The following is a 14,423-nucleotide window of genomic DNA, read 5'->3' as shown; positions in this document are numbered from 1 at the left end:
ATGCTTGCTGTGTCCAACAGCAACTCATTGGAGCTCATCAATATATATCAAATGCACTAGCCTTATCTTCTCAATAATGCATGAATTTGAATTTACTTTTAGTTTAGATCTCATCTATATCTCAAATGCAATAGAATATGATTGGTTAAAATTGAGTGAAAATGGTGTGCTATGACAATGAATTATGATAAACATATATGTGAATACAATTTTTGGATATTATCATGGGTTTGTTTAGGTATAGTTGTTAGTTAATTGGCCATTTCACACTTTACACTTGCAGTTAATATGAATTTTTTGAGTAGCGAGTTCATTACCATATATTGCTATATACACTTGTAGGTTGTAATACTAATTTAACAGTTTTCTCACATATTTTAGTTGTGTAACGCACATATGCTCATGCATGACGTTATTGTTGTTGTGATAAAAAAAAAAGCCATATCAAATATGCCACTACAAAAATCAGAAGTATCTTAACATTCATCCCTTTTTAATTTTTAGGATTAAATCATGTGAATTACTCCCTCCGTGTGGCGGACCTACATGGGGTTTGGGGGACCCATGGAACCCCCATTAATTTCGAATATTAGTATAATTATATATTCCTAAAAACTACTCCCTCCGTCCCGCTTAAGATGACACGTTTTCCTTTTTAGTTTGTCCCAACTAAGATGACACATTTCCTTTTTTGGTAACTTTCTCTCTCCAATTAATACACTCAACCACTTTTTCTCACTTCTATTAAAATATACATCTTTCTTTATCTCTCTACTTTAATACTTACACCCACCTTCTCTCTCTCCAATTTAAACACTTTAACCAATAACTCTTAAAACCCCGTGCCAGCTAAGCAATGTATCATCTTAGCCGGGACGAAGGGAGTTATACCAACTTAGTTCAGTTGGTAAGAATACACGCCTACCATCTCCCCATCCTGTGTTCAAGCCTCATCTGGACCATTTTGGTATTTTTCAGTTTCAATTGTATTTTTACTATTTTTCTGATGTTTATTTATACTATTTCTTACACAATTATACACAAAAATTCATGTTTATGTACTTCATTAATTAATATATTTAAAATTAATCATTTCAAATTTTCTTTAAGCTAGTAGTATTTTTTTGTGATGTTTTTTTTTTCTACAATATTATACACAAAAATTTTCTTGTTATATACTTCATTATAACTTATTTCAAAATTTATTCATGATTAATAATATTAAATATATACATATCTAGTTTCTATATCATCTAATTAAATCTATCACATTACTCATTTCCCTCGCATCATAATAATATCGCAACTTTCGGCTTCAACGACATCAAATAATATTTTACGATTGTTATAAGATAATTGGACCCCCCCAACTTCAAAATCTTACGTCCGCCACTGCCTCCGTCCAACAAAGATTGTTCCATTTTGACCGAGCACAGGTTTTAAGAAATGTATTGAAAAGTGAATTGAAAAAGTTAATGGAACGTAGGTCCTACTTTTATATATTAGTTTTATAATAAAATGTGAGTATGAATGAGTTAGTGGAATATGAGGTCTACCACTAAAAATGATAAAAAGTGAAATGGGATAAAATTTGTGGGACGGACCAAAATAAAAAATGGGACAATCTTTATGGAACGGAGAGAGTAATAAAAGACACCAATGGAATATAAAAATTAATCAAAATAAGAATAGATGATAGAACACACACAATTTGAATAATAACACAAAACTACAACAAACTATTACGCGGACAGAGAGAGTAATCAAAAAAATAAAAATAAAAATTACGGATTTAATTCAGCTAATTCGAATGAGACAAAGTAGGGGTATTTTCGTAAGGAAACGAGGTGATGTGGAATTGCGTAGGGGTATTTTCGTACATCCAATAAAGATTCATCTCTTTCTGTCATGGCGGTGAGACTGCTGTACGTATACACTGCAAAAAGCATCGTGATCAATAAATGGGAAGTTCCAATCCACAGATAGAATCAACAGCTTAATAAATTGATCAAACGGAAGAGACGATGATGTTGAGTTGGTTCAGAAAAGGCAAGAAGAAAGAGGGCGGAGGTGATAGGCCGCCGGAAGATGAATGCTGCCCCATTTGCTTCAATGAATTCCACGTTCCATGCCGGACTAACTGCGGCCATTGGTTTTGCGGCAAGTTTCTCTCTCTGCATTCCTTTCTTTCCCTCTTTCTGCTTTCAATTTCAACTTTAAATGAAGAAATTGTGATTTCAAATTTTAGGGTTTGGGTTGTTGCCTTTTGAATGTGAGAGGTAATGATATCTACATATTGTTCAATTGGATATGTTTAGTCAGTAAAACTTGAAAAGCATGATGTTGTGATAGCTTTAGTGAGACTCTGTTTTGCACTTCTCATGTTTTTCTTTGCAATTGGTTTGTTGTATTGCTTAAATGTCATGGGATTACATGAGATCTTTGTGCTTTTGCAGGCAGCTGCCTTCTTGGGCATTTGAGATCCGGGGTGAATTACCACCGTTGCAAGTGCCCTGTGTGTGAATGCTCAGTATATAAACTTGTCCCCCTTTTACCTGCACTGGTTCAGCCAGGAAGAGAAGAAGAAGCTAGTGAGATCCTCGGGGAGATCGAGCAATTTAATACTGAAGACGAGGTCTGGTGGTTTCGCTTCTTCATGGCATGTTCTCTTGCTTAAGCTATAATGATTTCAACCATTCATATTTAATCTTGTTCCCCATTCACTTATATCAGCTAAGAAGACAATTTGGTGAGCTCGATGAGCTCCTCAGAGAGCAGAAGCAAAATCGAGAAGACTCGATTTTGTTTCGCATCTTCATGGTGCGTTCTTTTGCTGAAGCTTTAATTATTTCAACTTCTTTTGCTTAGTATATATTGGTGTATGCTGATTTTCCAGACATATGCTTCACTCTTAGAACTCCTTCGTTTCTATAAAATGGAGAATTATTATTCTTCACTATATGCCATGCCTTGGCAAGTTTCTTCAAGATGGATGTATCGAAATTGAATGGAATAGTTCCCTGCTAACTGTTATACTGCATCTAATCTTGTCATCTGCTAATACAATTCTCGTTGCCATTTTACGTGCTTTTCCAACGGGTTTCTCTCTTGCATATGAAACTGAATTGAATTGAGTTGTATGTTAATGTGATGTATGAGCTTGTGGCTTGGTTTTCAATCATTCATACAAATTCCAGATATATATATATATAATCTATTTGTTTGAGGCCTCCGTGAAGTCAACTTTGATCTGCCTCTTTCCTGCTATTTCAAAACATTTTTTGGCTGCAGTTAAACTAATTTCTGTGTTTCAATTCATTCTGCAGAAATATGGAGATCAGATTGAGGTCGTGTCAAAAGCTCTAGTTGTTCTATTATTGTTTTTCATTGTAAGTTCATATCTATTTTACTTCTCTAAATTCTTTGTTATGCACACTTACAATTCATGATCTATATCAGTATATAAGTGTTATGCATACAATAGCAGTTTAAAATAGTGATCACTGAAATGAGGGCATGCATTTGTAAGATTTTAAATGCAAAATTTCTGCAAAATTTGATAGAGTTTCGCCCCTCCAACGTGTTCCAGTATCACTACAAAGAAAATGTTTTTTGATCCTTTTGCTTTCCTTCTAATCCTTGTTTGCAGGTGCTGAAGCAAGTTGTCGACATAATAAATGACTTCCGTTTGTGGCCAAATGGTATGTTCCTCTTCGTTTCAGTTTAGATTGCATCGTATTATGGTTCTTGTTTCTTTGTTTCCTATGTGAAAAGCATGAAGCATCAACTTTATTTTAGTCTTGTATAGTTTAATGTAAGCTACATGTTGAAAGATCAAGTTGGTTGTTTGGCTACTTACAGCTTCATCTGTTTGACAGAAGGGACTGCATTCCGACTGTGTCAAACGCTGAGATGCGCTATTTTCGTACTTGGTTTGATTTGGATGGTTGGGCGACATATATGGGGATAGAATTTGATGCATTTGGCAGAATAGAATGGAGATCGACAACGGATTCTGTTGCAGGGAAATGTGTTTTTGTGAACATTCAAATGCTTGCCGTGGATAGTGCTTTTCTGTCTCTCTTGTCCAACAGCAACTTATCATTTGGAGCTTTTGTTAATTGATTTCATCAATAATCAAATGTAATAGACTTATCTTCTCTATAATGCATGAATTTTGAGTTACTCTTAATTTAGATATCATCAATATATCAAATGCAATAATATATGCTTAGTTGAAATTGTGTAACGCGGGTGGGCTCATATTTGTGTTGTTATTGTTGTTGTGATAAAAAGAGCCATACCAAATAATTTCCCTGTAAAAACCAAAAGTATCTTAACATTTATCCTTTTTAGGATTAAATCATGTGAATTAGTAAAAGACACTAGTAGAATATGAAAATTAATCAAAATAAGTAGATGATGAAACACCATTTGAATAACAAAGCATAGAGGAATTCCACTTTCTTGATAAATATCAATAGTTGGTAGATAGATGAGATGAGACAACCTTTATTTCCTGAAGTGGAGAACATAGAATTAAATGAAACACAGAAGCTTAAAACGAAACTTTCTTTATTTTTCACTCACAAGATAACTTTTTCCCATTATTTATGTTTGATAGTGAGATTTACATACCATAAAGAGGAGCCTAAAAAAGTGTAAATAGTTTAGCCTGTATTTCAATCCATATAGGTAGCAAATAGAGCAATAGAAAATACAATTGTATAAAGATGAGCCCATAGTTTTGGAACTGCAAGTCCGGTTTTAGTTTTGAATAGACGGTTTTAGAGCATCTCCAATGGTACTTCGGCAAGAAATCGGCCAGCAATTTCTCCCCCTGCCACGTCAGCAGCACTAAAAATCCACCTGCCACATCAGATTTAGGTCAGCCATAGGCCAGCCGCAATAAAAATAATTCAAAAAATACTACATTTACGGAATTAAAATTACAGTTAAATTACGGAATTAAATTTACGAGACATATACGGGAAAATTCATTAATTGCATTTAAAAAAGGTACATAGATAAAAAAAAATTACATTTAAAAAGGTACATAACTATCGTCGTGCAATCCTCCGTGCCCACAACTCTTCAATTATATCCTTTTGGAGTTGAATATGAGCATCCACTTGACGCATGTTGGCAAATTCCTTGAGGCGGCCGGCTTCATCGAGAGGTACCCCACATCGTACACTAGGGGTGGCCGTTCCGTGGCTTGGACCGGCTTCATCATCATTGGCTCAACTAGTCAGTTGTACGCCTTCGTCTTCGACGATCATGTTATGCAGGATAATGCAAGCGTACATTATCTGGGAAACACATCCGACATCCCACAAATGCGTTGGACCCTTAATTGCCGCCCATCGAGACTGGAGCACACCAAATGCGCGCTCCACGTCCTTGCGCGCCGACTCCTGTCATTCCGCAAAGTAGGCCTTCCTTTCATCACCTGTTTGCCTGATCGTCTTCACAAAGACCGGCCATCGAGGGTATATACCATCCGCCAAGTAGTAGCTCATATCATGCCGGTTGCCGTTGGCCACAAATGAGACGGCTGGACCGACGCCCTAGCACTTCTCTTTGAAGAGGGGAGACGAGTTCAGGACGTTGAGGTCGTTGTTCGACCCGGCTACCCCAAAATACGCATGCCAGATCCACAGCCGATAATCAGCTACGGCCTCGAGGATCAACGTGGGATTCTTTGACTTGTAGCCGGTAATCAGCTACTCCCAATGCATACAATCTATGCTGCCTAACATCCCGGGGAACCCATGCTTCTCCCCGTGCATCTGCATCAAATTCTGACAATCTTCGGGAGTAGGGCTTCGAAGGTACTGCTCACCGAAAACGTTTATCACGCCCCCACAGAAATCCTTCAGACATTCCAGGGCTGTCGACTCACCGATGTGGAGGTACTCATCCTACATGTCTGCCGCACCTCCGTAGGCCAACTGTCTGATTGCCGCCGTGCACTTTTGAATAGGGGTGTGGCCGGGTCTGCAAGCCGCATCGTGCCTAAAGCGGAAACACAGATATCGACGCTCTAATGCGCCAACGATGTGCATAAACAACTCCCTGCGCATTCTAAAACGCCGCCGGAACATGTTGGCGGGAAACCGCGGGTTCTCTGAAAAGTAGTCGTCGTACAGCCGCTGATGTGCAGCGGCGTGATCCCGATCAATCACTGCTCGGCGGTGGATAACCCGTGGAGGGCGAGGTATCGCCTGCTGTTCCACCCTACGCATGTACCGCTCCATCCCGCGGTTCATGTAGGCATTCATAGCCTCGTTCATCCTCCGTTCGTACTCCTCAGCATCCCCACCACTACCACCACTACCACCACCGCTACCACCCGCGTTACTCATCGCTCGATGATGCTCTTGTACAGAAAGTTAGAAAGAGAGAAAACTCGTTAAAACAAGTAGTGCAAATGAAAATGAAACTAAAATCGCGTTTATATATAGGTTTTTTTTATAAAAAAAAAAAAAAAAAAAGAATATTCGGCGCTGGCCGATCGGGCCGCCACAATGGCGGCCAGCGCCCACCAATCGGCCAGCCCACGCCGATCGGCTCGCCGGTTAGCCGCTCGCCGCCTCCAATGGTTCGGCTAGCCGATCGGCTAGCGCGAAGAATCGGCTAGCCGGTCGCTAGCCGACCATTGGAGATGCTCTTATGCTGATTTTAGCGGTTAAGAACCGATTTTCTGGTTTCGCCATTTCTTTTTTCTTTTTTTTTTACCAAATTATTTTGTTTATAAAATCAATTTTTTTATAAAAGTTAATAGTTTATCCCTAAAATTAGGATCATGAATTTTACAATGAATTGAAAAGATGTATATTTAAAGGTTTTTTATCTTTAAGTTTTTTTTTTCTTTTCATTGTGGAATGTTGTTCTTTTATAATTATTCTTTTATGTCAAGCAATATCTTGGGTGCACAATAGACGATACTTCCTCCGTCCACGATTAAAAGTCCCATTTCTAAATGACACGGGTTTTAAAAAATGTTAAGAAAAGTGGGTGGAAGAAAGTTAGTGGAATAGGGGTCCCACTTGTATATATTAATTTTAAATGATATGTGAGTGGAATGAGTTAGTGGAATGTGGGGTCTCTTTACTATTTATGGTAATTATGAACCGGGACTCTTATTCGTGGACGGACAAAAATGGAAAAACGGGACTCTTATTCGTGGACGGAGGGAGTATTACTACAATTTATATACCTCAAAACAAAAAATAGTATGGAACATTTTTATCATATCATTATTGTTATTCAGTTACACACGTTATGGATATTTGACTATTTGTTGCAAATTGTCAGAAAGAAAGATAAAAATAAATTAAATCATTGTTATTCCACTGACACACGTTATGTATATTTGATGCAAAACGTAAGAAAGAAAGACAAAATAGAATTAAATATTTAAATAGTTTTCCAAAACTGGAAATAGTATGTAAATTGAGAAAAATATTACTCCGACTCTGTAATATGGATGTAAGTTGACCATTGACCCACTTGAATAGAAGACAAAATGTTTTAAGAACCGGACCGGTAAGCGAACTGGCGGAACTATTGGATCACAGTTCAACTGGTCCGGCAGGTCTAATCACTGGTTGGGTTGTTTTATTGTAGCATATATAATTAAATACCCCCTTCATCCAAAGATAAGTGAGCACAAACTTTTCGGCATGAGATTTAAGGAAATGAGGTTTTGTTAGTAAAGTAGAAAGTAAATAAAGTAAGAAAGTTGATAAAGTAGAGCTACAAAATAAGAGAGAGAATACCAAAAAAGTAAATGATTCACTTATCTTGGGACGTCCTAAGAAGGAATGTGCGTCGCTTATCTTGGGACGGATGGAGTATATTATATAAATACTTAAATACTACTGTATATTATATATAATAAAATGTAGTTTTGATCAAATTTAGTGAATAATAAAATCTTATTAAGCTTAATTGAGGATAAATATAATTAAATTTTAGTGAAATATAAATATAATTGTATAAATATATACCTTATATATTAAACTTATTTTTAATTAAATATATATATATGACAATATTCAATTTAGTGTGATATTACTATCAAAGTTTATTAAATAACAAGTCTAACTAATATATTTTATTAATAATTAAACATAATTAATTAATAAAATTATAAAATAATAATAAATTATAGAATGAATGAAAATTATTTATCAATTATAAAAATAATTAAAGTCATTATTATGCGACGACAATTAATGATAATGGAGTTGGACTTGCATGGACGAGGACAAATGGATTAAGGCATTAAGCTGAGTAACAAAATAGGGTAGGGGTATTTTCGTAACATAATAGGTGTTTGAGGAAATGCGGAGGGGTATTTTCGTACACCAATAGAAAGGTGGCGTTCTGCCATGGCAGGACAGATGATCATCTCAAATCGTATATACTGAAAAAAGCATGATCAATAAATTCAAAATATACACAACTTCAACAGCCTGAGAAATTGTTCAAACGGAAGAGAAGAGAAGAGACGACGATGCTGGGTTGGTTCAGAAACCGCAACAATTTGAGATTTACCAAGGATAAGCCGCCGGAACATTCCCGCTGCGACCTCTGCTATCATGACTTCCACTTTCCATGCCGGACTAACTGTGGCCATTGGCTTTGCGGCAAGTCTCTCCTTCTCTCTCTTCGTTTCTTTCCTCCTTCCTTTTTTTTCTGCTTCAACTTACTTGAATTGAAGAAATTGGAATTTTTAATTTTAGGGTTTAGCAGTTGAGTTGAATGTGGGAGGAAATGAATTAGGTTTTATGTGTTTCTTCGTCAATTTGCTGTCAATTAAGAACAAGATGGAGAGGAATGATAGATTATTGAGCTACTTGAAACATGCTGCTGTGATAACTTTTGTGAGACTCTGTTTTGCACAATGTGAAATTGGAATTTTCAATTTTAGGGTTTAGCAGAATGTGAGAGGAAATGAATCAGGTTTTATGTGTTTCTTGGCCAAATTGCTGTCTATCCTGAATCAGTATGGAGAATAATGATAGATCATACAAGATTGAGCTAGTTGAAACTGAAACATGCTGTTGTGAGACTGTTTTGCACAATGTTTGCTTCTTACTTTCCACTTGGTTTATTGTTTTGCTTAAATGTGATCATTACATCCACGAGAAAACCTACTTATGGAGACATTATAAACATGAGATATTTTCCCTTTTGCAGGCACCTGTGTTCTTCGACATTCGATACTACTCATGGATGATTTCCGAAAATTCAAGTGTCCTACGGTTATGTGTGAATCCCAGGTATATAATCTTGTTCCCCATTCACCTGTGCTGACTCAACCAGGAAGAGGAGTTGCTGAGGTCCTCGGAGAGATCCTGCAATTTAATCGTGAACATAAGGTCGGGTGGTTTTGCTTCTTCATGGCATGTTCATTTAATTATTTCAGTGCTTCTGTTTAGTCTCTCATACAAGACAATTGTTCACAATATGACATGTTTCTTCAAGATATATATATATCCAAAGCTTACTGTTATAGTGTTACTGCTTTGATTATCTGCTAATAGAAGAATCATTGCCATTTTACATGCATTTGTAAGTTTCTTTGTCCTATGTTGCTGTCACTTTTACTTTAGGAAGAGCTACTTCTGTCCAAACAGTTTTCTTTCTTGTGTATGAAACTGCACTGAATTGAATTATATGTGATGTGTGAGGATGTGCCTTGGTTTTCTCTCATTCATACAGATTCTAGAACTCTAGTTTCTAAACTGTTGTATCATTCCCTGTGACTCAACTATATGGAGTATATAACTATTGGATTGGGGACTCCATGAAGTCAACTTTGATCTGCTTCGTTCCTGCTATTTCAAGACTAAAATTGGCAAAAGTTAACTACGTTCTTTGTTTCAATTTATTCTGCAGAAAGAGGTAGATCTGCTCCAGACCTTGAGAGGAATGCCGGATTTTATGTTTGACAATTTGCATTCTGTTTATGTAAGTTCTTCTCTATGAGCTTATTTTGCTTCTCTAACTCATTGTTACGCTCATTTACAATTCATGATCTATGCCGGTATATAAGTATCCGTGCATGACTGCCAAATAGTATACAATTGAATTATACATACAATACAGTATACGATACTGTTAAAATATATACTGAAATGCAGGCATGCATTTGTGAGAATTTAAAAGCACATTATCTGCAAAGTTTGATAATGTATGACTACAAATAAACTGTTTTTTGCTAATGCATTTTGCTTTCCTTCTAATCCTTGTGTACAGACGCTGATACAATATGCTGACACAGTATATGACTTCCGTTTGTGGCCAAATGGTATGTTCCTCTTTGCTTGAGGACTGAGGTTAGACCGTATCGTATTATGGTTCTTGTTTCTTTGTTTCCTATGCGAAAAGGATGAAGCATCAACTTTGTTCGACTCTTGTATAGTTTAGTGTAAGCTACATGTTGAAAGAGCAAGTTGGTTGTTTGGCTACTTACAGCTTAATTTGTTTGACAGAAGGGATTGAATTCCGTCTAGTTCAAATGCTGAGATGTGCTCTGCTTGTATCTGGTACTGTTTTCATGTATAGGCGGCGTATACGGGAATATTTGAGGCATTTGACGGGATAGAATGGAGATCGGTAATGGATTCTGTTGCTGGAAAATGTGTTTTTGAGCAAGATTTCCAGAAGGATGCTACCTATGTTTTTGTGAAATGTCTTGCTATGCTGATGGAGAATGAAAACCATATACAATTATCAAAAGCTCTAGCTACTTTATTGAAGCTCTCTTGATCTTTCTTTTTATCTGTATTGATCAGTTTCGACTGTTTACAGCTTCTTGATTAATATATATGATCAAGGATTAGTTTAATTAGTTGTTAGTTACTCAACCATTTCAAATTATGTTGTTTAGGAGTAGTTAATGAATTCATAACCACACAAAGATAAAAGAGTTAGAGCTAAATATAGGGCGAATTATAAAAAATTCTCAATTAATAGGTGTATTATTCTGAATTGTCCCATTTATTTGTATTTGGAGGAAATTATGTTCGCTATAATTTTGAAATTCGAAATTTGTGATTTTGTTGCAAATTTGTACCTGACTCACAAAAGTCATTGATTAGTATGAAAAATTATAAGAATTTAAATGCTAAAGTATTCTTACTTTTAAATCATACAAAATTTTCCCCAAATCTAAATTGATGAAAAATTACGAGATTGGCTAGAGTTGATCAAATTTCATGTTTTTTTTTTTTTAATTTGCCCCTAAGTAAAATAAAGAAAAAGTAAAAGACGAAGAAGAATTTGTATTGAGAAAGAACGAAAAATTTAAGAATATACTTCGTCCGTCCCATTCAAGATGATTATCTTTCTTATTTAGTTTATTTCATTCAAAATTTCAATTTTTCATATTGGGAAATAAATTTATCTCCTCTTTTCACATGATATATTCAATCACTTTCTAATCACACTCAACTACTTCATCCAAATTTACAAGCTATTAAATAATGTGACAATTTTAAGTGGGTTGGAGGAAGTATTTCAAAAGGATCATTCTTCTTTTTACAAATATGCTTCTATTTTACGAGACTAAATATAAATAAGGATCATTATAAAATTAATTTAATTTATTTTAGAAATTGAATTTTCTAAATAAGATTATTTTTTATATATATAAATTTCAAAATAATTTTTTAATATATTTTAACTGCTACTTAAATGTTAAAATTGTATGATAACTTACACTTTAGTTCCAAAATGCTTTGAACCATAGATGACCGAGATGAATTGTGATCACGTAAGACTATGTTTATCAGCAACCAAACAACCCAACCCAACCATCTACTTTTTCAATATTTAATTCATTTCTATCTCTTCCACATCATCAATATTCATCCAACCCAACCACAATTTTTGTCATGGTTTATCAATGACCACCCAACTACACTATTATAATATTTATTTTTATATTACCTTTTAATAATAATATTATTACATGAAATTTTTATCATTGCAGAATAAATTTATTAATAAAAAACATAATAAATAAAAAAACTAAATTTATTAATAAAAAACACAATAAATAAAAAAACTAAACATTATAAAAAATATAAATTATAAAAATTGTAGTAATACCTTGATGAACCAACAGAAGAGGAAAATTAGACATTGAAATAAAAATAATTATACAAGGAGAAAAGATGAGATTTTTTTTTTTTTGAAAAACTATATCAAATGTGGTCTCTATTTATAGAGAATTAAAAATTATGAATTTTAATATAATTTTTATAATTTTTTAATATAATATATTAAAGATATACAAATTTTGAAAAATATATTTAGCAACAAATGAGATTGTGGCACAATCTTATTGGCTGTATTGTGAAATGAGATGGAGCAACCACCGGTCTGTGGTTGCATTCCATGAAACCATGGCCAAGGAGAGAGATTGAGACTTTATTTTATATAATTTTCTTTTTTTTAATTACTTGGTGACATGGAGGTCGATCATAAATGACCGATAAACATGGTCTAAGAGCATCTCCAATGCTAAATAGGCCAGCAATAGGCCAGTCATTCTCCCTCCCTGCCACGTCAGCAGCACTAAAAATACACCTGCAACATCAGATTTAGGTCAGCCATAGGCCAGCCGCAAAAAATAATTCAAAAAATACTACATTTACGGAATTAAAATTACGATTAAATTACGGAATTAAATTTACGACACATATACGAGAAAATTAATTCATTTCATTAAAAAAAAGTATAAAGATTTTAAAAAAATATACATGATTTTATATTAAAAAAAGGGTTTCCACACACGAGCCCCGCCACTCTCTACTCCTCGTCGCTGTCGCCGCCGTCCTCGCCGTCGCCGCCGCCGCTGCCGCCACCCGTGGTATCTGAGCCCACGTCGGAACCCGCTAGTCGTGCCCTCGCGATTTCCAAATCAACCCGCATGCTCTCGAGCATCGAGTGAAGAAGCATCTTCTCCGTGGGGTCAGTGGCGGTCCTCCATTCTTGGAAGACCGTGTACATCTGATCCCGCGTATGGTTACGCGAATGGAGAGTGTACTCGGGTGGGGCGGGTGGGAGGGCGGAGGACTGGACCTCCCGGGGCGATAGGGGGGATCCTCCCCTCGCAACCCGTTGCGCCCGCTTCTGTCCAACCGGGCGAGGGCGACCAGCAAATGAAGGAGGGGATGGAAACTCCTCAGCATCCGGGGGGAGGTCGTGGGATCCGCCGCTGCTGCCGCTGTAGTCGCCGAAATAGTTCAGCCTCTGCTTCTTCGGCCACCCAGCGTCGCACCCCGCCTGGAACTTCTCGGAGTCCTTCAGCAACAAAAAGCACTCCCAGAAGTTGAACTCCTTATACTTCCCCTCCACGAGGAACTGACTCTCGGCTATCCTCCGGGCGTCCTCATTCTGCCCACTACTGAGCTGGCGGAGGGCGTTGGCGTACAACGACGAAAAACGGCCCACCGCGGCCCTGATGCGCTCCCACCCCTTCCGGACCTCCTCCCCGCTGAAGTCCTTCCCGTGCGGGCAGTGCCTCCTATAGGCAGCTCTGATCTTCGCCCACATGTTGATGACCCGCTGGTTGTTCGCAACCAGCGGATCGTCGCACACCTCCAACCACCCCCTGGCCACCCCGGCGTACTCATCCTCCGTCCACTTCCTCCGGGCGGGGGTATCGTCAACAGCGGGCTGCGACGACTCACCGACCGCCTTGGCCTTCCCCTTCGTTTTCTTCTTCGGCGCGGCCTGCCTCGCTGGAACGGGAGTATCCGGATCCCCGAGATCGATCCTCATATCATGCAATGACAGAAGGTCATCGCCAGTGAACTGCGTCTCCACTGGGGTCTTCGTGTGACACGAAGCCGTCAAAAAATCAAGCGAGGGACGATATACCGTGTCCCCTCCCGGTGACCCCTGCATACCGTGCTGCATCCCCCCTGCATCCCTCCCTGCCACATCATCCCCATCATCTGCTGCAGCATCTGCTGCTGCATCTGGGGCATACCTCCCCACCCCGGCGTTGATTGCCCGCCGCTCCCCTGCCCCCCGCCCGGCATCCCCCACGTCATACCCCCCTAGTTCCCCCCCTGCATCCCCCCCGGCGCACCGGCCATCATCCCCATCAACTGCCCTCAAGGGACGTTAAACCCCGGGCCCATCTGCCCGCCCATCTGGCCCCATCCAGATCCCACAGGTACCGTGGGAGTCTGAGATCCACTCGTCGCTGGACTGGACTCGTTGTTGTGATCCATCGCTCGATGATGCTCTTCTACAGAAAGTTAGAGAGAGAGAAAACTCGTTAAAACAAGTGGTGCAAATGAAAATGAAACTAAAATCGCGTTTATATAGGTTTTTTTTTTTTTTAAAAAAAAACAAAATTAGGCGCTGGCCGATCGGGCCGCCACAATGGC

General features: G+C 37.8%; 2 protein-coding genes across 4 annotated transcripts; both read left to right on the top strand.

Moving 5' to 3' along the window:
- Positions 1–1,931: 1,931 nt before the first annotated feature.
- Positions 1,932–4,192, top strand: LOC125201766 (uncharacterized). The gene is made up of 6 exons (XM_089064518.1): positions 1,932–2,164; positions 2,461–2,635; positions 2,734–2,820; positions 3,327–3,389; positions 3,650–3,701; positions 3,879–4,192. The coding sequence occupies exons 1-6, from the start codon at positions 2,025–2,027 to the stop codon at positions 3,968–3,970; spliced, it is 609 nt and encodes a 202-aa protein (XP_088920644.1). The 5' UTR covers positions 1,932–2,024; the 3' UTR covers positions 3,971–4,192.
- Positions 4,193–8,405: 4,213 nt separating this feature from the next.
- LOC125201771 (uncharacterized) lies at positions 8,406–10,867 on the top strand. 3 transcript variants are annotated; one of them, XM_048100016.2, is made up of 5 exons: positions 8,406–8,657; positions 9,211–9,392; positions 9,913–9,984; positions 10,273–10,324; positions 10,582–10,867. In XM_048100016.2, the coding sequence occupies exons 1-5, from the start codon at positions 8,525–8,527 to the stop codon at positions 10,602–10,604; spliced, it is 462 nt and encodes a 153-aa protein (XP_047955973.1). In that variant the 5' UTR covers positions 8,406–8,524; the 3' UTR covers positions 10,605–10,867. The 3 variants fall into 3 exon arrangements, with proteins under 3 accessions (XP_047955973.1, XP_047955974.1, XP_047955972.1); XM_048100017.2 differs by having other exon boundaries at positions 10,273–10,352; positions 10,509–10,628; XM_048100015.2 differs by having other exon boundaries at positions 8,411–8,657; positions 10,509–10,867.
- The last annotated feature ends 3,556 nt before the right edge of the window (positions 10,868–14,423 follow it).

This window comes from Salvia hispanica, chromosome 2 (genome assembly GCF_029641045.1).
Source record: "Salvia hispanica isolate PSC_SH4W2 chromosome 2, Shi_PSC_v1, whole genome shotgun sequence".
NCBI classification, from domain to species: Eukaryota; Viridiplantae; Streptophyta; class Magnoliopsida; order Lamiales; family Lamiaceae; genus Salvia; species Salvia hispanica.
Note: the sequence above shows the minus strand (reverse complement) of the source record. Positions and strands in the feature narration are given on the sequence as shown.